General features: G+C 51.6%; 4 protein-coding genes across 7 annotated transcripts in view; 1 reads left to right on the top strand and 3 right to left on the bottom strand.

Annotated features, from left to right (window-relative positions):
• Positions 1-5,760, bottom strand: part of Wdr73 (WD repeat domain 73) — a 13,938-nt gene extending 8,178 nt beyond the window's left edge. Inside the window, exons 1-5 of the mRNA XM_005381498.2 lie at positions 5,679-5,760; positions 4,897-4,964; positions 4,358-4,446; positions 2,270-2,358; positions 1,710-1,774 (exon numbers count right to left, since the gene is read on the bottom strand). Of these exons, the coding sequence (XP_005381555.1) occupies positions 1,710-1,774; positions 2,270-2,358; positions 4,358-4,446; positions 4,897-4,964; positions 5,679-5,719 (352 nt within the window). The 5' untranslated portion in view covers positions 5,720-5,760. The remainder of the gene's footprint in view (positions 1-1,709; positions 1,775-2,269; positions 2,359-4,357; positions 4,447-4,896; positions 4,965-5,678) is intronic.
• LOC106148117 lies at positions 5,718-12,412 on the top strand. Its single transcript, XM_013512421.1, has 3 exons — positions 5,718-5,726; positions 5,759-5,928; positions 11,132-12,412. Exons 1-3 carry the CDS (start codon positions 5,718-5,720, stop codon positions 11,568-11,570), a joined length of 618 nt encoding a protein of 205 aa, XP_013367875.1. The 3' UTR covers positions 11,571-12,412.
• Nmb (neuromedin B) lies at positions 6,594-9,591 on the bottom strand. Of its 2 annotated transcripts, none has more exons than XM_005381496.2 (3): positions 9,388-9,591; positions 8,699-8,871; positions 6,594-6,855 (listed from the first exon to the last, which is right to left on the bottom strand). In XM_005381496.2, exons 1-3 carry the CDS (start codon positions 9,542-9,544, stop codon positions 6,703-6,705), a joined length of 483 nt encoding a protein of 160 aa, XP_005381553.1. In that variant the 5' UTR covers positions 9,545-9,591; the 3' UTR covers positions 6,594-6,702. The 2 variants fall into 2 exon arrangements, with proteins under 2 accessions (XP_005381553.1, XP_005381554.1); XM_005381497.2 differs by having other exon boundaries at positions 6,724-6,860; positions 9,388-9,589.
• Positions 12,413-18,005: 5,593 nt separating the features above from the next.
• The window catches only part of Sec11a (SEC11 homolog A, signal peptidase complex subunit), a 37,249-nt gene continuing 33,971 nt past the window's right edge, over positions 18,006-21,283 (bottom strand). For all 3 annotated transcript variants that reach the window (XM_013512510.1, XM_013512511.1, XM_005381493.2), the window contains 2 exons: positions 19,714-19,771; positions 18,006-18,517 (listed from right to left, as the gene is read on the bottom strand). In XM_013512510.1, coding sequence (XP_013367964.1) covers positions 18,467-18,517; positions 19,714-19,771 — 109 coding nt within the window. In that variant the 3' untranslated portion in view covers positions 18,006-18,466. The remainder of the gene's footprint in view (positions 18,518-19,713; positions 19,772-21,283) is intronic.

Here is a 21,283-nt window from a genome sequence, read left to right as displayed (position 1 = left end):
GCTCAGTGGCACAAGCACTTGTCTGGCAAGTGCAAGGTCCTGAGTTTGACTGCCCCTCCTGAAAAAAAAAAACCAAACAGGTCAGGCGTGGTGGCACAAGCCTGTAATCCTAGCACTTGGGAGGCTGAGGCAGGAGGACTGTTTCAAGTTCGAGACTAGCCTGGGCTACAAAGTGAGGTCAAGGCCACCCTGAACTATACAGGGAGCCCCTGTCTCAAAAAACAAACAAACAAACAAAAAAAACCCTGAAAACAAACAAACAAAAAACCCAAAACAGAAAAGAGTGAATGACTTAAATAGGCATTTCACCAAATAGATGAATGGCTGATAAACACAGGAAAAGGCGCTCAATATTACTAATCTTTAGGGAAAGGCAAATGGAAACCACAAGGACATACAATGTCACACCCAGAGAATGGCTTTAATAAAGAAGACAGGGTTGGGGATGAGCGCTTGCCTAGAATACATGAAGTCCTCAGTTTGATCCCCAGCACTTTTATTTTATTTTTTTGAGACATGAAAACATATGTGACACAAAGATTCAGACATTCACGTTCTCAGCAGCATTACTGATGATGGCCAAACACTGCTCTCGCACTGTGAGAATGGACAGAGAAAATGTGCTCCTGCTGCCACGCAACAGAACAGTATTCAGTCATAAAAAGGAACAGGAGACTGATACATGCCAGGACGCGGGTGGACTGCAAAAGCAGCACGCTAAGGCAAAGAAGCTGCACGCGAGAGACCACACGTCCAGTTCCACTGACACGCAATGGCCGAGGCCCACCTTTCCAGGAGAGTAGGTTAGTGGTTGCCTGAGACTAGAGAACAAAAATAAACAGGTGACAGAAATGTTCCAAGACTGATTTATAGAGACAGCTGCAAAACTCGATAAATGCACTAAAATAAAATCACTGAACTGTATACGTGAAATGGAAGAATTATATGATATGCAAAACACAGTCTCGCAATAAAACTAATTAAGAAAATACATCACCACAACTACAAGTGACAGGAATAACTTGCAGCACAGGACAAAGGACAAGGCAAACATAAGGGAAACGCCTGGGGTCAGCAATCTCAGAGAACAGGTGCACACAAGAACTGCCTTTCTATGGGCCGGGGATTTAGCTCAGTGGCATAAGCACTTGCCTGGCAAGCCTGAGGTCATGAGTTCGAGTCCCGGTACCAAAAAAAAAGAACTGCCTTCCTAGCATCAGGTGTAGGGGTGCACATGTGTAACCCTAGCACTCTGGGGGCTGAGGCAGGAGGATCCCAGTTCAAGTCTAACTGGGCAATTCAGCAACTTAGTGAAGCCTCTGTCTCAAAATCACAGCAGTCATGAAAAAGGGGCACAGGGCAGAGGGGCGGTCAGGCCAGAGTGCTGGGGCCTGCCTGCCTGCCAGGGATTGGGACGGGACCCTCACTCCTGGGAGAGACAGTGCTTCCTGCTCCTCCCTCCACCCGCTGTGAGGAAGCAGTGACTTCTTGGTGTGAGGTGGCCTCTGGCTCACACTCCTTCCTAGGGCCAGCCTGTCCTCCCCAAGAGGCAATGAGTGCCGCCCTGCCCTGCCCACAGAGGGGCCTGCAGTGTGCCGTGCCACCCGTTCAGCTCTTCCCAGGACAGCCCGGGACCTCGCTCTTTCCCTTCTGCCCTGGTCCTGGGCTTGGGCCAGGGCCTCTGCCCCGACCAAGTGAAGTTCACTCACCACTGTCCTCAGCGACCCGCCACACCCGCAGGTAACAACCTGGAAGGCCACTGGTTACCAGCAACCTGTTCAGTGGACAGAACGTCTTAGTTCTCACCCTGGACCCCACCAGCCTCTCCTCCCCAGCCCAAGAAATCCTACGGCAGGACCAAGACCCGCTACCCACATTTACCAGAAGGGCAGCCTCACTCTGCCCAAGGGACAGGGCCACAGCTCACGAGAGCCGCCTGTGTCATGATGGTCACAGGGCAACCCCAGAGACTCGGCCTCTCCTCACTGGGCTGGTTCACCCCACTATGCACCATCAGCTCCGGGGAGACAGTGAGTGCACCCTTCTAGCTTGCATCCAAGCCTACCACAGTTCTGGTGACGCGCTGGTTACTCTAATCAAAATGCGGTGGGATGATGCTTTCTTTACATTCTAGACCCGTTGTGTGTGTGCACGTGTGCGTGAGTGTGTGCCTACATGCACTCACACACGTCCTGTGCTGAGGGCTGCGGCAGGGGCAGGGAGGGAGGAGAGCCGACCTGAGTGAGGCGGGGCCACGGATGGGCCATACCTGGTGTCTGGCACGTGCTTTAGCTCCAGGACAGCTCTGTCCGAGAATCCTCCATGGCACACTTTGAAATCTCTTTCTGGGAATAAGCCCTACAATGCCAAGGGAAGCCATGAGAAGTGTGGTCTCTCCAAAGGAACAGCAGGCGGCTCCGGGAAGGAGGCCTGAACGTCACGCAGCTGCTGACAGAGCCTCCTCCCTGCGGGGCTGTGTGCTGCTGTCTGGAAGCGCAGGTCTCACACCCGAACGCACAGCTCCCTTGTTCCCACCCGTCCCCAGGCCCCTAGTGGGTCACAGTCACCTGCACAACCACACAAGCCTATGCCCCAGGCCTTCCCAGGGGAGTCACAGCACAGGGCAGCCTCACACACGGCAGGGGTTTCCAGGCAGCTACTGAGGCCCTTCTCTGCTCAGTCCCGCTGGAAGCTCAGGGCTCCTTTGGCCATGAAAGCGGAACAGCTTCCACTCCGCGTGCTCACTCAAGGAGCACTGTGTCCAGTAGTGGATTCTTGCAATGCCCCATCACGTGGGTCTCCTGTCCTTACCCTTATTCTACAAACGGCCGGACTAAGGCACGTGGGGCTTCAGTGACAGTTCAGAGGCCACGCAGGCATCAGGCTGTGGCTTGGAGCCGTGACCGTGTGAGCACGGTCTTCCCTCCTGGGCCCCAGACTCTCCCCTGTATAAGGAACCGGAGGCGGCCACACAGGAGAGAAGGAGAGCAGGAGGCGCACAGCTGCGCACAGCTCGGCCTGGACGCGGAGGCACAGAGGCGATCAAAGCGCTGAGGGAGTCGCCCCGCGCCCAGCCGGCCTGTCGCTTCCATTCCTCCCGGTTCTGGGGGTGTGAACCGGGCCTCCTGAGGTCCCCATTCCCTGGGTCTAGCAAGGGCCTAGGAATGTGCATGTTAGCAGTGCCCTGGGGGTGTGGGGACAGGGGGTCCTCGGGTTACTCTGACAGACACTGGGCCACCGCTGCCGAGACCCAGCTTTTCCTGGGCTTAATCTTCTACAGGACCCCGTCAACTTCCACCCTAAACCTTCAGCTCAGCTCCATACCGTGGTCACCTTGTAAGAAAACTTCATTTCCTTAAAGAACTGAAGAAGGCTGGGGTGTGGCTCAGTGGTCAAGCGCTTGCCCAGCATGCACAGGACCTGGGTTCCATCCCCACCGCTGCAGCCAGCACCAGCAAAGTGCTGTGGCAGAGGTCACGGGGTTTCCTGGCTGCCGGCCTCATGGAGGGTTCCTTCAACCTGTACGCCAGTGCTTCGACAGCAACACAGAAACTAGAGCTACCAACTCTCCTCGGCACGGTCTCTTCTCTCGACCTCTCACCTTGTCTGAGATGTCTACTTCACAGACCAGACTTTCTTGGTATCTCTCGTGGGTTTATCTTCTTATACCCAGGCCTTACACATGTCCTCTGAAGCTCTGTCCTTAGCTGTCTTCTCTAAATTCGGATACACTTAGCATTTATCCTAGCTCAGTGGTGGTGAACGTATGCCACATGGCATGCATGCCGCAGGGGGCTATTTGTTATCAGTGACATTTCTAAAAGGTTCACCATCACTGCCTAGGTGATCTAAACTAATCATCCCAAGGGCTTCAGCTACTTGCTGTGCTCCAATTGCTCCCTAAATCTAGTTTTGCTAAAGGAATATTGGCTCCTTCCTACACTTGATCTTAGCCAAAAGGCCGAGAAGGGATGGCTCCTTCCTGTAAGAGCCCTGGCATCAAGCTGGGCGTGGTGGTGCACGCCTGTAATCCCAGCACTTGGGAGGCTGAGGCAGGAGGTTCGTTGCGAGTTCGAGACCAGCCTGAGCTACAAAATGAGCTCAAGGCCAGCCTGAACTGCATAGCGAGACCTTGTCTCAAAAAGACAAAAAATAAAATAAAATAAAATAAATAAAAGAGCCCTGGCACTGAGCTCTGCGCACAGGCCCCTCAGCTGTTAAGACTACAGTGGAGGCCCAGCCCTTGTCTCCCATTCTCGTATCTAGGACAATACCTGGTAGGTGATAGGAGCTCCAGAAATATTTACTAAATAAGTAAAAATCAACATATCTGCTCAGCACTTTTACTTCAGGTTACCTGATTTTCCTTTACAGAAAGTCTAGGAGGTAGTATTAGATGAAGAATTTCGTTTTTTTTCAGGCTTTCATACCCAGCAACAAAGACTCCTAGAAAAAAAAAAAGCAACCATGTTAGAAAGATTGTAGTTTAATCTCTAAACTGCTGCCTGTCCCCAGAGCAATGCTAAACTCCTTCCCTACTAATGTGCAGCCTGGATGGATTTTTCTTCTTTGCAGTACTGGAGATCCAGTTTTTACACTTTGCTATGTCCCCAACCTTTTTGTTATTTTTTATATTGAGGCCTGGTCTTGCTTAGCTGTCCAGGCTGGGCTCAAATCTGCAATTCTCCTGCCTCAGCTTCCCGGACTGCTGGGATTACAGGCCTGCATCACCATGCCAGACATGGAGGATCTTAACAAAGGTGCTGTTGGGGGACCAGGTTGTAACAAGTGACCAAGACATCCTCAAAAGAGTGGGAGGGGTCCCTCTAGACTGAGCCCAAGACCCCTCTTGAGAATGGGATTCCATCTCCCTTAGGGCCAGGCAGGGCACATTACCTTTGTCACCAATCCATTCAAGGCCTCGGGTGGCTGCTGAGAGGTCAAATGCATGGAAATCCTGGTACCTGAATGACAGGGCATAATTACACACGGCTCATAACCAGGAGATAGGAGCTGGGCTCCGTGGTTAGGGTCCACGCCCAGACTCAGGCAGATATGGGGCCGAGTCTTGCGTCGCATTTTACCCTTCTCTGTGTGTCTGGGACCAGGCCAGTCAGGAGCCCTGAGCCTCGGTTCTCATCTACGGAAGTCCCTCCCCCTCCCACCAAGATTGCCCCAAGCTAGTGTGGGGAATTAATGAGTGACAATCTGTGTTGAGTTTAACTTAGAGTGAGGCACAAACTAATTAGGCACTTGAGTTATTAGTATCCTCCACAAGTTCTCTCTTCTTCCTTTTTTTAAAATTTTGGCGGTACTAGGGATGGAACCCAGGTCCTCGCACTGAACTATACCCGCAGCCCTTTTGGTACTACTTTCAGTCCCACTAAGTCGCTCAGGCTGCGATCCTTCTGCTTCAGCCTCCCAGAGTGCTGGGGTTACAGACGGGAGCCACCACACCCCGCAAATTTTTGTAATACACTGGGAAGTGAATCCTTCACAGGCCCCCGCTTATCAAGCTTGCGCACGCACGATCCAGTCCTTTCAAAGAAGGCTGGGCCAAGTCCTGGAGTCCTCAGCGTCGGCCTGGTCCCCGGCCAGGGATCCCTCCCTACCTCCGCCCGCTCCACCCGCCCTGCCGGACAGACCCGGGTCCCCGCGCCCAGCCCCGCAAGATTTACAAGCGCAAGGATTCCACCAGCCAGTCCTCCGCGGACTCCATGGCAACTGTCACTTCCGGTGCCCAACTTCCGGCCGCGAGCCTGTGCGGCGGGCGCGGAGATCTCGCGAGGGGAGGAGCGGCCTCGCGTTGGGCGCTCATCCCGGGTTCTTGGGGGAAAGTTTTCGAGAAAGAAAGGTGCACTCCAGGATCGGCGGAGGGGATCCCAAGCAAGGTCGGAAGGTCCAAATTCCCACCGGTTTTAGGACCAGGTATTTGCAGCCCAAGAAAGGGCGGTCAGTGTCCCTAAGCCAAAGCTAATATGAGACCACGTGGTTAAACTGAAATTTCACATAAACTGTAAAATAGTCTTAGGACATTTAAACAGAAAAGTAGTTTACCTGAAATCCGAATTTCGCTGGATGGTCTTTGCTTTTTATTTGTTTACTCTGGCAGCTCTACTGAAGTCCAGAGAAGACAGTAAGCAGACAGTGGAGTCTGGGTCCGACGCAGCCCCACCCGCTGGACGCGCCGCGAGGTTGAGGCAGGAGGGTCGCAAGTTCGAAGCCAGGCTGGGCAAGTTAGCGAGACCTCGTCTCAAGTAAAATTTTCAGAAAGGACCGGCATATAGCTCAGTAGCAGAGTGCTTGCCCAGCATGCGTGAGTCCCTGAGTCAAACTCTAGTACCACAGAAAAACAAAAAAAGACCACCTTGGCGTGGGGGTGAACTGAGCTTAGCGAAGCCGGGCAGCCCGGGAAGCGCGGGCCCCTGGTCTGGGCCGGCGGCGCGGGGGGCCTGCTCGCCGGTGGCCGCCCCCGGAGTCGCTCAGAGCCGGCGGGCGCCAGGCCCGGCTGCCCCGTGTCGCTGAGTCGCCCCCGCCCCGCCAGCCTGTTCCCTGCCCGCCCCCAACCGGGGCTGGAAGGAGAGGACCAGACGTGCGGTAAAGAGCAGGGCTTTATTCACACCTTCACCAGGGAAGCAAGAAGTGCAGCGGGAGGGTACTTGGCGTCTGCGTCCACGCTGTTCCTGGCGACCCGGCCAGAAATCAGAGTGGCGGAGCCCGGGCTTTCCATCCGGACGGGGCCGCCCCCGGGACGCATTCAGCCACCTCCCGAGGAGGGCGAGGTGGGCGCAGTCCGAGCGGGTGGCGCCCGCCCGTTCCCGGCGTCACTTCTGCGGCAGGTGCACCAGCGGCCTTCTGCACTGCAGGAAAACAGGGCCGGTGAGCTGGGGAGCGGCCGCTGCCCGGCCCAGCCCTGGTCCCGGGAGTGGCAGGCTCCCTCGAACCCTCCTCCAGCAAGGCGCGGAAGAGTCAGGGGTGGCGGTTTCCCCTGAATACGGCCCCAGTGTCGCAGGGTGGTCCCCACAATCAAATGCACGGAAGTCAAGTCCTAGCGCCCCTCGCCAAGCTCTGCCCCACCCCACAGCCGGGTGTGGCTCCGCTAAGATTCTCCAGCTGGTCTTCAAGTCAGTGACCCTAGAGGTGACCCTGTCTGACGAGCTTGGCCCCCGGCCTGACGGCTGAGGGCCTTGTGTCCTGCAGCGCGGGCTTGGCCCTCTCTGGGGAAGGCCGCTCCCTTCAACAGTGCACACTCTGTGGCTCGGGATACAGAGGCGGACAGGCCGCAGGTACAGCCAGGACTCCGGCTGTGCGGCTCCTGCAACCCGAAGGCTCCTTCGGCCCAGCGCAAGCTGGGCTCATGTAATGGGAGAGGGGCGTGTAATTGTTGCCATTTTACGGACGAGGAAGCTGAGGCTTAGTGGTAAGTGACATTTTCCCCCTCCTTTGGAGGCAGGGTCTCACTATGTGACCCAGCTGGGCTCAAATCCTCCAGTCTGAGCCTCTCAAATGCTGGCATAATGGGCATGTACCACCATGCCTGGCTAGTAAATGACCTTTCTCTCCTTTTTTTTGTGGTACTGGGGATGGAACCCAGGTCCTTTGCACTGAGCTACATACCCACCCCTTTTAGTTTTTACTTTTGAGATGGATTTGTTAGAAACTAAGTTACCAGGCTGAGTGCAAACTTGAGATCCTCCTGTCGCAGCCTCCCAGAGTACTGGTGTTGTGACATTTTGAAGGCACACAGGTACGGAGTCTCTAGGTTATACAGCATGTTGTTGCCAGAGCCCACCGCCTACTTCATCACATTGTTTTCTGCACACAGCAACAAGTACCATGGAGGGAGGGGTGCAGGGGATGGGGCTGGAGCGGGGAATGGAGGAGCTGCCATTCAGCCCTGCTAGGGGAATGGAGGAGCTGCCATTCAGTCCTGCTAGACACTGAGGCTGGCTTGGCTCCAGCTTTATGTCCTTGAACCCACAGGGTAGTGGCTTGTAACTGAAGGTGATTTGGGACCCTTTCCCCCAGGGGACATCTGGTGATGTCTGGAGGCATTTTTGCTGCTTTTGATTTGAGAGACAGGATCACACTAAGTTGCCCAGGCTGGCCTTGTGCTCAAACAATCCTCCTGCCTCAGCCCCCTGAGTGGCTGGGATGATAGGCATACATCTCCAGACCTGGCTTGCAGGCAACTTTGTCATGACTTGGGGATGAAAGGGGAGGTGCCACTGGTATCTGATGAGTACAGAGGGGGGTGCTTGCAACGTCCTACAGCTCACAGGGCAGCCCCACAACAAAGAGCTGAGGATGTGGAGAGCACTAAACCCTCCACTGACAGTTCCTGGGGCAGACAAGAGGACAGACAGCCCTGGTGTGGGAGCAAGGTCTGAGCTGTACTGGTGCTAACTGACTTCTTGTCCCCTCTCTAGGTCTCAGGGTCCCAGCCCTGGCCACAGGCACACCCGGGACACAACAGAGGGGCAGCTGGGGCTGGATAATCCGCTGCGTGTTGGCACTTCCGCCCTATATCTCTCAAGGCTCTGCTAGGTGGTGGGCTTCCTCTCTTCGGGGCTCTCTCCTGGTGCCCTGGCATCCACACCGATTCTATAGCCTGCACTTGCACCCGGCACCCCACTTCCAAAGCTGTGGTGCTTCCCTGGGGCTGGCCCCCTCCTGGGTGCAGGGTGACCTGGCTCACCTGCGCGTGGGGTACCGGGCTGCTGAGGCTCAGGCCCAGGGCTCTCCTCAGCAGAAGGCTCCTGAGCAGATCATGACTCAGCTGCAGCTGCTGGTCCCTCTGGGAGGTGTGGGGCGCTGTCCCCAACGGGGTTGGGCTGAGGGGCTTCAGGCTCTTCTTGCCCATGAAGTGACCTAGAAAGGAGGTGTCATGGCACATGGAATTCAGAGTGGGAACCCTACCCCAGTGGGGAAGTTGCCCATCTCCAAATTTTCCGCTTTCCTGGTAGGAAGACAGGAAGCCTCCGTCCTCACCCCTGAGCCATAAGACACGGGGGTCGGAGGTGGCAAACCTGCGGCCCCAGCTCTCCTGAGCAAATGGAGGGACAGTGGCACCAGGAGAGGCTGGGGCGCAGGAACTCTGCCAGTTGCGCTGCCTGCCCGGTGGGGGGTTCAGAAAAGGGCAGGGAAGGTGCCTGGGCAGTGGGTGCAGAGCACAGTCCCTCGGCGGGGGCAGGGGCACCGTCCACATGCAGCCCCAGCTCTGCCTTCCGCATGCTGAGTGCTCCTGGCACAATCACTGCTCGGTCTGGGCTGGAGACCCCGTGTGTTACATCGGATAAGCCGCTGCGTCCCCACCTGCTCGGGCAATAGGAGCGGCAGGAGGGCTGGGAAAGCGCTGGGCGCTCGCCGGGGTCCCCTTAGACTTACCGGTGGCCCAGAGATTGCCTCGAGGGTGCACGCGGATCTTGCCCGCGCGGCTGCGGGGCTCCGGGAGGTCCCAGGTGAGCGGGGCGACGCTGGCAGCCAGCAGCGCCCAGAGCAGGAAGCCGCCCAGCAGCCGCGTGCCCCCCGTCAGGCGGGCCATGGCGTGCACCGGGCCTCGGTGGCTCCCGCGGCGGCTCTTGGCACCGCTTCGCCTCTTTTTAAACCCGCGCCCAGGGGCGGAGCCACGAGCCGCCCCGCCCCCGGCACCGCCCGCACTCTCGCCCGAGCCAGTCGTTGGCTGCGCGGTGGGCTCGGGCTGCCCCACGGTCTAGGGGCGGGCGTGCGGCACGGACCTGGCAAAGGGGCTCCCAGCCAGCAAGCGGTCACCTCGCTCCTGCTAAAGTACCTGATGCCCGATGGCGAGAGCTTCTCCCCCGCAGCACAGGCTTTCCTCGTTTGGTTGTTTTTTGAGACGGGTTTAAAAGTGTATGTAGTCCAGGCTTCATCCTCAGCCCTTTTTTTGAGACAGTGTCTTGCTAAACTGCCCAGATTGGGCTCGAATTCGCGATCCTCCTGCCCCAGCCTCCGGGTGCTGGGATTATTGGTGTGCGATGCGCCTTGCTAACAGTGACCTGTCAAGTGCCAGGGAGCCGAGGAACTGCTGAACTGCAGCCCCAGTTTCTCCTCGCAGCGCCTGAGCCGCTGTTCACAGGACAGCCGGGCCGGGAGCCGTTCTGCGGGTGGGGGGGTCGGGGGCACAGGAGTCGCCCGGGGCGTGGCAGCCCGCGCAGGGTGGGGCCCGGCGGCCCGGAGAGAAAGGGCGCTGGGCCACAGATCCTCCTACACGCCTTGGACTCGCAGGACCTCCCTAGCCCCAAGTGTAAAATGGAAACTATCACAGTCTTCTTTTTAACTTTGCACTTTTAGTACAATTGTTTGCTGGCGGGTGGCAGCAGCCTCGCACGGCCTGGCGCCTTACACCCAGCACTCAGTCCTCAGGGGTCTGGCTTTGGGTCAGGGGCAGCAATTGCTTCATGAGCAGAGCCGAGGGAGACATCGTGCTGACACTTACTGAACACAGCACCCAGCATGTGGCGGGAGGCTCGCAGGGGAGACTGAGGCCCCGCTCCAGGAGTCGCCTCCTCCTGGACACGCTGCGTGGAGAGCGGACACAGTGGGTGAGGCCCGCGCCACAGGGCGCCTGCTCCTCCTCCGTCCTGGCAGGAAGGCATCCCCGTGGTGTGGTGCCGGGGAGGGACACAGGACAGGGATGCTCCATTTGTGGCCCTGGCTCCCCCCCCCCCAGTCTCCCTGCTTCCCTTCCCCCGCCCTGGCATTTGCACCTCTCTGCTTCCTGTCACAGTTTCGCTATGGTGTACAGATTTAGCTCTCCTCACCTTCCCAGGAGAACCGTCCCCCTGCGCGCCCTCCCTCCTCCGCACCCGTCCGCTCCCCCCGCTGCCCTCCGGTCCTGGTGCAGACATTAGTGGGACCTGGTCCGCCGCGAGTGCTGCTTCACTTCATGCACCCCTGCCCTTATTTTTTGGAGACAAACTCAAGAGAGGTTGAGTCCCTTGGTGGCATCTCAGTGCCAGGCCCCCTACAGCTGGCACGGCATACGCGGAGCTCTGAGCCACACCCACTCGCTCCAACACCCAGGGAGGAGAGGCCGGCGGCGCCGCATCTTGTTTCACTTCTGTCCGCAGGTGAACCTGTGGCCCTGAGTCCTGCTGTTTCTCTTACACAGCCCGGCTCTCAGCTCCAAGACTGGCTCCACAAGCCCTTGGGATCTTTGGTCTGTCAACCCAGGCCCTGGAGAAAGCAGGGGGCAGAGCTGCCCCGCCAGCTGTAAACTGCGGACAGGGCAGCACTGCACTGCGCAGGTCTGGGCAGGGGGACGACAGGGGCGGTGCGGCGAGAGGGAGGCGCCTCCTGGGGGGCTAGGCTGGTTCCCCGAGGGGACTGAGCTGTTCACCGCTGCCTACCCCGTGTCACCCACTCTGATGGCAATGTCAGCCCAAAGGCCTCTACCCGTGAGACATACAGAGAAGCTCTTGGAGCTCAGGCAGGACCCTCTTGGGGTTGGACATCACTCAAGGGCACCCAGGGAAGATAAGGTTCACAGGACAGTGCAGAGGGTGACTGGGATGAAAGGCACGGCAAATGCCGCTGCTGCCAACATTTAAACTACCCCGACATTTTAATAAAAAGAATGGCTTGAAATGAAGGACTTAAGTTCATATTTTGGTGACATCTCCATTAAACTGAGATTAACGATGCCCTTCCACAGCTCAGTGTGGTTTTCCCAAAGCGCCCACACTTAGGACCCTGCACAGGGCTTCGATGGCATAGACTAGTTATGCTCACGTTACAGACGTGGTCACCCAAACAGAAAACTATTTAGCCGCAGACTGAACAAATGCAGAAAACTGGAGTGTGGACCTTTAACACAAGGAACGGGGAAAAGTGGAGATTTCGACAGCAATGAGCCGAGTGTGAAGGGACGGCAGCAAGCCGGCAGGGGCGCACTGCAGGCTGGTGGGAGCTCTGCCCCATGGCCCTCTGCACACAGCCCTGCACCTGATCAGAATCCTGGCTACAGAACGGAGAATCAGGGGCATCTGAGAGGATTTCCCAAGTAAGAGGGAAGGCATGGAGACCAGAGCTATGAGGCACGATTAGAATATACAGTCAATGTTTAAATAGTTATTATACTAAAAGCCCATTATATGGACCCCCTCAAAATACCCTCCCTCAGAACACACTCATCCCATTGTTCTTGCTACTTTCTGAAGCAGCTCTGGAAGTCCTTTCCTGAGTGGCTTTTCCTGGCTGCCTCTCCATTCTCAACTGATAAAAAATGTGTATAGCAATTTCTGCCCAATAAAAATAATACAGTGAGTCCTCATCCACCTTATACACTGGATCTGGCACAAGACTTCTGGGTCTCTCCTGAAATCAAAATGACCAAGGTAGGTAAATGTTTTGAATCAGGGAGCCAAGCCACAATAGCACAATTGAAGACACGAAAGAGGACTTGCGGAACTGCTTCAGAAAGTGGCAAGAAGGATGGGTAAGTGTGTTCAAAATGAGGCGGGTTCTGAGGGTGGGAGTTCATGGCGCTGTCTTTTACTGTGATAAATTTTTTAAAAATTTAAACATTCACTGTAATTTTAACATCAGTACATTAACCATTAAGAAGGAAAATCTTTCAGAAATGGAATGTGCCAGGATACAGAATGGTTTTGTTTTTTTAAAGACAATCTTTTAAAAAAGCCCTACATCTCGTAAAAAGGAGTGACCACTCCCACGGTGGCTAAGAAGCTGCTCAGCTGCTGCTCAGCTATGCGGAGTAAGTGTGCAGGGCCGGTAAGAAAAACCTAAGAGACAGAGAAACCTCAAGCAGTGCTCAAGATCACTGCATGTAATATTCATGTATTTAAGACAACATTTCCATAAAATAAATACTCCTTCAACTCCAAAGAATTTTACATGCTTGGAAATCTGCATTTGTTCAATCTCTGCAGCTAACTTGCTTTTTGTTTGGGCGACCACGTCTATAATGTGAACGTATCGAGTCTTTATGCCATTGAAACCCTGTGAAGGGTCAGAGGGCCATATGTGTGGGCACTTTTAGAAAACCACACTGAACTGTGAATGAGCATCACTATTTATAGATTCCAAAGAATTCCCCCCAGACTTTACAACTGGGGTCATTAAGGTTGTCTCTAAACTTTTACAAAGACAGGACTGGGCTAGAACGGCCAGTGTGGAGACACAGTCAAACCAGCAGCCCTCAGGCCCGGCACTGCAGTGCACAGACCGGAAGCCCTTGTGGAAATCCTTGAACCTCCTCTGGTTTCTTTTGTAGAGTAGGGTTTACTTTGATTGAATGAGAGAAAGTAAACGTTTGTTATACAGCACTTAGCAGAGCACCCGGCACATTCTAAGTAGTCAATATTAACAGCTAGATCCTGGGAAAAGCAAAGCCTGCATTATAGGGGAAAGGTTTGCTCACCTCCCTAAGTATGAAGACCACAGTGTCGACAACAGGACCCTGCCCTGCCAACAGGTATGTCTTGTGTGTGTGTGTGTGTGTGTGTGTTTGAGGCAGGGTCTTGCTATGCAGTTCAGGCTGGGCTTGAACTCATTTTGTAGCCTAGGCTGGTCTCGAATTTACAATGATCCTCCTGCATCAGCCTTCTGGGTCTTATGTCTTAAATTGTTTGATAAACCAAAATGCCAGCACATCTTCAACTTTTTTATATCTTCAACTCTTAACCAACTCCAGGAATTCTACAGCATTCTCTCACTTTTGGTTTAAGTAAGTTGGCAGGCTAAGAGCTCTCATCAAAGCGTGATACAAGCTGACTAACTTACCTGACATTAAGAGCAAAGCACAAATTCTTCTAACTTGACTCTCTTAATGAAAGCTAGACTCCAGCTTGCCAGTCTAACTGGATGGGCCAATTAAAATAACTGTTTTAGAGAAAAGATTCTCAATTGAGAGTAGATAGCATTCCGAAACTCCTAAGATTGGTAGAACAAGGGTAGATTTTTCTGGCTTCAATCTAAAACAGCCCTCAAAGCCTGATGTGTCTGCAGGGTGACGGATCACAGGGTCACCTGACTCACTGTGCTCTCTGGCTGGAACAGGCGGGTCCCTGTGGCTGACCCGGGAGGGTGGGCTCCTTCCTGACTTCTTCCTGGACTTTCTCGGCTCCCCAACTGCCATGAGGTAAGCAGCTATTCTTCTGCCAGGCCGCTCTGCCTTGCTGCCCTGCCTTGGACCCAGTATACAGTAGACTGAAATGTGACCCAAAATAAACCTCTCCTCTCTTAAGTTGTAGATGTTGGGTATTTTGTTACAGCCAGTGAGGAAAGTAAAGCAGTTTGAAAGTCATATTCAATAAAACTATTGTTTTTATAACAGAAACTTAAAACACAAGCTAACATATTCTTGGCTAGTGAGGCGAAGAGACTGGAGGATAGGTGTTTATCAAAATAAAAAAGAGAAATGAGATTTTTCTTTTCCTAACAGGCCGTGAGTTTTTAAAAAATTATTGAACACTCTTCTACAGGAAAGCTGAAGGTTCCTAGCTGATTAGATCAGTAGCTTTTCTGCATGAAATAGCTCCATGAAAATCATTAGGCTAATTGGTACAGGGTTACTGCACAACCCCACAGTGTAGTCTTCAATTTTCTTGATCCTACCACACGATTTCCTTTTATTCCGTTTTCTGTTCATTCCATCTTTCCATCACTGCGTTCACTGCCAAGGAGATGACAGCTAATGCTGATTTCCAGCAGCCAGCAGAAGCTACAGGGCCAATCTCACCTCTGACGTCATCTTTTTCCTTTCCCACGCTTGTTCTAACCTTCAATCCATCAGTTATTTCATATTTTAGCCAGGCATAGTGGTGCACACCTGTAATCCCAGCACTCAGGAGGCTGAGGCAGGACGACTGCTTGAGGTATATAGTTCAACGTCAGCCAGAACTACATAGTGAGACCTGGTCTCAAGACCCCCCAAAAAATCACCCACACCCCCAAAACAAAAAAAAAAAAAACATTTTATCCCAGAACTAAATATATCTTTATGGAAAAAGGCAGTGTAAAAATAAATCTAAAACAAGCAAAGCACTGTGACAAGGACTAGAGGCTCTACCAAAATGGCTCTGAGGGTAGGCTTGTCCCAATGCCAGTAAGGAGCTGGGCTTTGCTCTGCGCTACACAGGGCAATGCTGAAGGAGTGTAAAAATGTACAGGGCACTCCCAAGCAGGAAGCACTGTACACACTTGAAAGCTTAATCAAGAAGTGCTGGCCTAGCATAAGAGAGCGATGCCCTGGGTTTAATTCCCAGTACTGGCAGGAAAGAGAGCACGGGAGGAGAGGAGGAAGAAAAACAAAGAAAAAGAGATGGCTGAGTGTAGTGGCATATGCTTGTAATCCCAACATTCAGCTGAGGCAGGAGAATAGCCACAGGTTTAAAGCCATCCTGGACTGCACAGTGAGATATGGCCTCAAAAAAAAAAAAAAAAAAAAAAAAAAGAAACCTCTTTCTGGAGCTTCGTTTGCATTTTTATTTCTCTCTTCTTATACTTATGATCCCATGTGGGAAAATTTGTTTACATCTGTTGCCCCCTTTAAGTAAAAAGTTCTTGGCCTGTTGTGGTGGAGCATGCCCCTAATCCCAGAACTCAGCAATGTCTGAGGCTAGTCTGGGCTACACAGTGAGACCTGGTCACAAACAAATAAGCACACAGTTTCTGTCAGAGCCACAAGGGGCTTAGGCACCTTGGTATCCCCAGGGCCTAGCTGAAAGTGGGGCACAGTGGATGCTGGACAAATGTCTGCGAGAGCGTAGGCAGTGAGCTCCAGAGCAGAGTGAGGACGAGGGGGTGGGGGAGTGGGGTTGAGGGAGCATGCCCTGCACATTTCAGGGCCCGCACCCTATTTGTTGCTTGACAGCTTAGCTTTGCAGCTGTAGCAAGCGGGGGTGGCGGTCAAGGGAGGCAGCCAGGCAGCAGTTCAGCAAAGGAACACTGCAGGAGGCGGCTGTCCACCCTCGCCCAGTGACCCCTCTGCTCCTGACAGGCTGGTGGCTTTGTTAAAATACATTTGCAGATACCCCAAAATATGCAAAGTACTTATGAAAATACCAAAATAAAAGCACAGAAGCGCTCAACAAAGCCCAGGCACTCTGAGAAATCCATGACTCCCTCAGAAAAGATACAAATGCCCATACTTTTTTCATTAAGAAACACAGCACTTAGCAGAGCACCCGGCACATTCTAAGTAGTCAATATTAACAGCTAGATCCTAGGAAAAGCAAAGCCTGCATTATAGGGGAAAGGTTTGCTCACCTATAAGAAACACAGGAAGGAGCTAAGACATAGACAAAAACCCAGGGTTAATATTTTTAAAAAGTCTGCAAAGGTACATGCTGCCATGATGGAACCTTTGAGAGGTGAAGTCTTCAGATTCATTTTGGCAAGACCTAGAGAATGTACTTACTACTGACAGGAAGTACAAATTACTCTAATGATTCCTATGCTCTGCTCCAGAATAATAGCTCAACAATGCTCACTCAAGTCACCGCGTCTAGTTCTAATGCACGATTATACTGACATTGAACACATGCTGCCTCACGCAACTGGGGATGCGAGCACAGTACCTGTAAAAGGGGCTCTAGTGCTGGAGGGGGCCTGGAGCCCTCGCTCACCCTGTTATACCACTGTAACAGGACAGACCGTCGTGCTGGATAGCAATGGAAGAATCGTTTCTTTCTCTTTTTTGTCTTCATTTTTTGAGACAGGGTTTTACTGTACACTGATCCTCCTGCCTCAGCCTCCTGAGTGCTGGGATTATAGGCCTGAACCAGCACACCAGACTGTTGTGATTTTTCTTCTTTTCATGTGTGTTTACGTGTGTACTACCTGGGCTTAACTCTCAGGTTGCTGAGCAAAAGAGGAAAAATGATACTTTCACCCAGCTGAGTGTGAAACTATACCCTAAAGTACTGTTCTCTTTCTAGTTGAGCTCTGCGGAGAATAAGCACAGATGGAGACATAAGGATGTTTACACGCAAGCAAGCTGGGGTCACAGGCTCGGAACCCGACTCTGACAAGCAAAGCACTCGCCATCTCCCCCAGTGCAGCTGATCTGGCCTTCACAGGTGACTAGAACAGAAGGAAGCAGCCAACACCCTGCCACTCCACACGGAGCTGCTGGAGGGCTCCTGGCTCGTGAGAAAATGCAAGCACTACACAAGCCTCAGGTGTTTGGGAAGGCACCTGTGCAGTGCTTTGCTGGGTCTCACGCCGCTGAGACCATTACACACCTATGCCCAGAGTTTGGAGGCTAGCCTGGCTACTGGCTGAGGATGTGCTGTTCTCCACAGAAGTGGATCAGGGGGCTCTGTTCTCATTTCTTCAGCACCCCAGCTAGGAGTCACTTCCACCTGCGCTGAACAAATAACACTTGAGCAGGAAACCCAGCACATAAAACTTGCTTATTCTGAGCTTTCACGTTAACACAAGGGGAAGGCCAGAATTAGTATTTGAGGGCAGAAACCACATCAGCTTCCCCATCCATTTTCCCCTGAGGGCTGCAATAGTAAAAGAAAACACACAGTGGGCTTTGCAGTCACTACTCCTCTCTGCCTTCTTTGGGTCCTCACTGGGGCAAAGCAAGCCAGATTCAGGCAAAAGAAGACACGAACAGAAAGCCCGGCCTCTAGCACCTCCACCCGCCAGCTGCAGACGCTCGCACAGGCCAGGCAGGAGGGCGGGAATGTTGAGTGTGGGAAGGGCTGTGAGGTTTTACAGGCGAGTGAGATTTTCCGAACCCCTCTGCAACGCTAGCTGGGATTCTACAGATGAGTCATGTTCCTGTGAAGAATCAACTTTATGACTAAGAGATTTCATATCCATGTCAATCGCTACATTGACTTCACAAAAACAAAACAGACAAGATGTTCGCATCAGGCAACCACCTGAGCTGCAGCACTGTTCCCACAGAAGTCTTCGAGTCTCCCTCCCCCTCAAGGGTACTAAGAACCAGGAAAGGAAGGCAAATTTCAGGAGCTTTCCCGAAAAACACAATTCAGGGATAGGGGTCCAATGTGCAAAGTCTTTTATTTAAAATTCTGAAAAGTTAAGATTTAACGACTACCTCATCTACGCCGTTCCCATAAGGAGGAAAGGCGCATCCGAGCTCATGCACAGCTGCATTTTCAGGACTCTGTAGGCACTTTAGAAGTGAAGCTTGGCTTCAAAATACAAACACTGGGGGCTTTGGCTCAACCTTTTAATATAAAAAAGTCACTGATGTACAAAAACGTGAAGTGTTGACAATGACAACATATGAAATCCTGTGGTTGAAAGTTCCCTCCAGTGCACTGCGCAGTGCACATGCGCCCGCCCACAGATTCTGGCGTGGAAACATAACTAACGCCAACCAGTGCCACCAAGAAGCGCCAACGTGTGTGTCCTCCACTCCACCAATCACAGACCAGTATCCATTCCGAGCACTCAGTAACAAAAGCACAGCATCTCCCAGGAACAGCAAGGCAGCTTCTTACTCACGATGGACCAGCACGAACAAACCCAGCAAGAAAAGGACTGCATACTAGAAAAGAAACACGGAGCAGCAAGTCAGAGAAGCTTTTTCTTTTCTTTTCTCCTCCCTCCTCCCCTCCCCTTGCTTTTGTTTTCTGAGGACTAAACTCAGGGAGCGACATACCCAGCGCTTTTTATTATTTGTTAACTATTACTGTATTTTTTGGTACAGTGGTCCCTTAGTTCACAAACTTAAATTTGTTTTATGATTTTGGAAAACATGGCCATATTTGTGTTTGTGCAGGAAAGATGGCATGATCGTGTTTGTCACCTGATGCGGTTCACAAACAAAAACTTTGCCAAACTCTTCTGTTTGTGAAACAAATTGTGCGTAAACAAAAATGTTTGTGAATCAAGGTACCACTGTAGTTTTTTGTTTTGTTTTGAGACAGGGTCTCATTATGTAGTTCAGGCTGACCTCAAACTTGTGGTGATCCTCCTGTCTGAGCCTCCGAATTGCTGGGATTATAGGCACATACCCTACCTACACCTAGCTTTTTCTTTTTTAAATTTAAAGTAACAGGATCTAGCCAGGTGTGGTGGCCCATGCCTGTAATCCTAGCACTTGGGAGGCTGAGGCTGGAGGATTGCTGAGTTTGAGGCCAGCCTGAACTGCACAGTAAAACTTGTCTCAAAAAGACTAAATAAATAAATAAATAAATAAAGTAACAGGATCTCACTAAATTTCCCAAGTTGGCTTTGAATTTGCAGTCCTTCCGTCTCACTCTTCTGAGTAGCTGTGATTACAGGATGTGCCACCATGCCTGGAATTTTGTGTTGTTTTTTTTTTTTGGTGCCGGGGAAATCAAACCCAGGGGCTTACACATGCTAGGCTAAGTGCTATATACCCACAGCCCCAAGAGAGGCTTTTATGTGTAAATCCTCACAGTTAATTCATAAACTGGCTTCTGTGAGCATGATTAGTTACTAAACTATCCAATTATTCTTTTGTATTTTAACTATAATTAACACTTTTCAAAACAAAGCAAAAGTTTACTCCTCCAGGGGGACTGATCCGAGGGCTTCTTGCCTGTTAGGCACATGCTCTACTACTGGGATATGCCCTTGCCTAAGACCACATCTCTTTTTTTGGCACTAGGAATTGAACTCACGACCTTGCGCTTGCCAAGAAGGTGCTTACACCGCTGAGCTATAGTGCCAGCCCAAGATCACATCTTTAATGAGACACACAGTACAAGCTCTCACCTTAAATTTAGGGTAGTCATTCATGAGGATCGTCACAATTCCAATATAAGGAACAAATCTAAAACAAACAAAAAACTGATTACATATTTTCCCAAGTACAATAGCTATTATCATTTACTAAACATTATCAATATCTTCTTCCATAGACTATTAATTTTCAGTTTACAAAGCCCATTTGTATATATTATCCAATTTGCTCCTTCCCACACTCAGCGAAGGGGAGTTAGATGTTTTCACCATTGTACAGATGAGGAAACAGATGACCAGGCCTACCACGGCACACAGCTGCTGCATGGGTGAGCCACTGCAGATCCGGGTCTCAGATCTCCACGGGCTGAGACACTGCCAGAGGCTGGGCATGTCCTCAGGACCCTCAAGAGCTGTCAATCCCAGTCAGGAGATAGGCAAACAGCCAGAACAAGGTACTTTATGTTAAGTGGCCAAAAAAGTCAGTGTAAGAGCTCTCTCTGATATGGACTTGGATTTCACCACCCTCTCATTTCTAAACCACATGTAATATGGTTTGGGCCTCTTAGCTCTGAAACTCTTCTAGAACAGTTTTAATCACCTATGTGGTCTCAGCCTCCATCTTCTTTGGCTGCCACACCTTTTTTACATTAGCTGTTTTTTTCCTTCTTGCCCCAAAAAGCTTGTCCCCTAAAGCTAGGCAAAATCACTGGCCAATGGCAGAATCAAGAAGCAAGACCTGAGCCAGGTGTGGTGGCACGTGCCTATTATCCCAGTGCTGGGAAGGCTGAGGCAGGAGGATCACTGTGAGTTCCTGGGCTACATACTGAGTTCAAGGTCAGCCTGAACTACACAGTGAGACTCCAAAAATCCCCCAAAAAACAAAACTAACAAAAAAACAACCAAAAAAAAAAAACAAAAAGCAAGATTCAACAATATGCTACACGTAAGAAACACATTTAATTCAATAAGAAATTCATAGACGGAAGGTCAAAGGTTGGAAAACAATATTCCATAAAACAGAAACCTGGAAAATTCAGGGGTAGTATTCTCTTTGCAGACAAAGTGGATTTCAAGCCAAGACTGATTTTTTGTCATTTTGAGACAGGGCCTCACTATGCAGTTCAGGCTGGCCTTGAGCTCACTTTGTAGCCCAGGCTGGTCTCGAATTTGCAACAATCCTCCTGCCTCAGCCTCCCAAGTGCTGGGATTACAGGCATGTGCCACCATGCCCAGCCTCAAGACTAAGAGACAAAAAGGTCACTATATCCTTGTAAAGGGAACAATCCAAGAGGAAGACAAAATAATCATAAATATATATGCACCAAATGCCAGCACACCCAACTATATAAAGCAAATATTAATGGATGTGAAAAATCAAATAAGTACTAATACTGTTGTAATAAAGGACCTTAATACCCTACTATCACAAATAGACAGACTGACTAGACAAAAAATTGACAAAGAAATATCAGAACTGAACCAAACTTTTGAACAAATGGACATAGTAGGTATCTACAGAATGTTCCACCCCACATCAAGAATACACATTCTTCTCAGCTGCACACAGGACATTCTCCAAAGCAGACCACATACTAGCTCA

This window comes from Chinchilla lanigera, unplaced genomic scaffold, assembly GCF_000276665.1.
Source record: "Chinchilla lanigera isolate Chin_1 unplaced genomic scaffold, ChiLan1.0 scaffold00015, whole genome shotgun sequence".
Classification (NCBI taxonomy): Eukaryota; Metazoa; Chordata; class Mammalia; order Rodentia; family Chinchillidae; genus Chinchilla; species Chinchilla lanigera.
The sequence above is the reverse complement of the archived record's forward strand: the minus strand, read 5'-3'. Positions and strand labels throughout refer to the sequence as shown.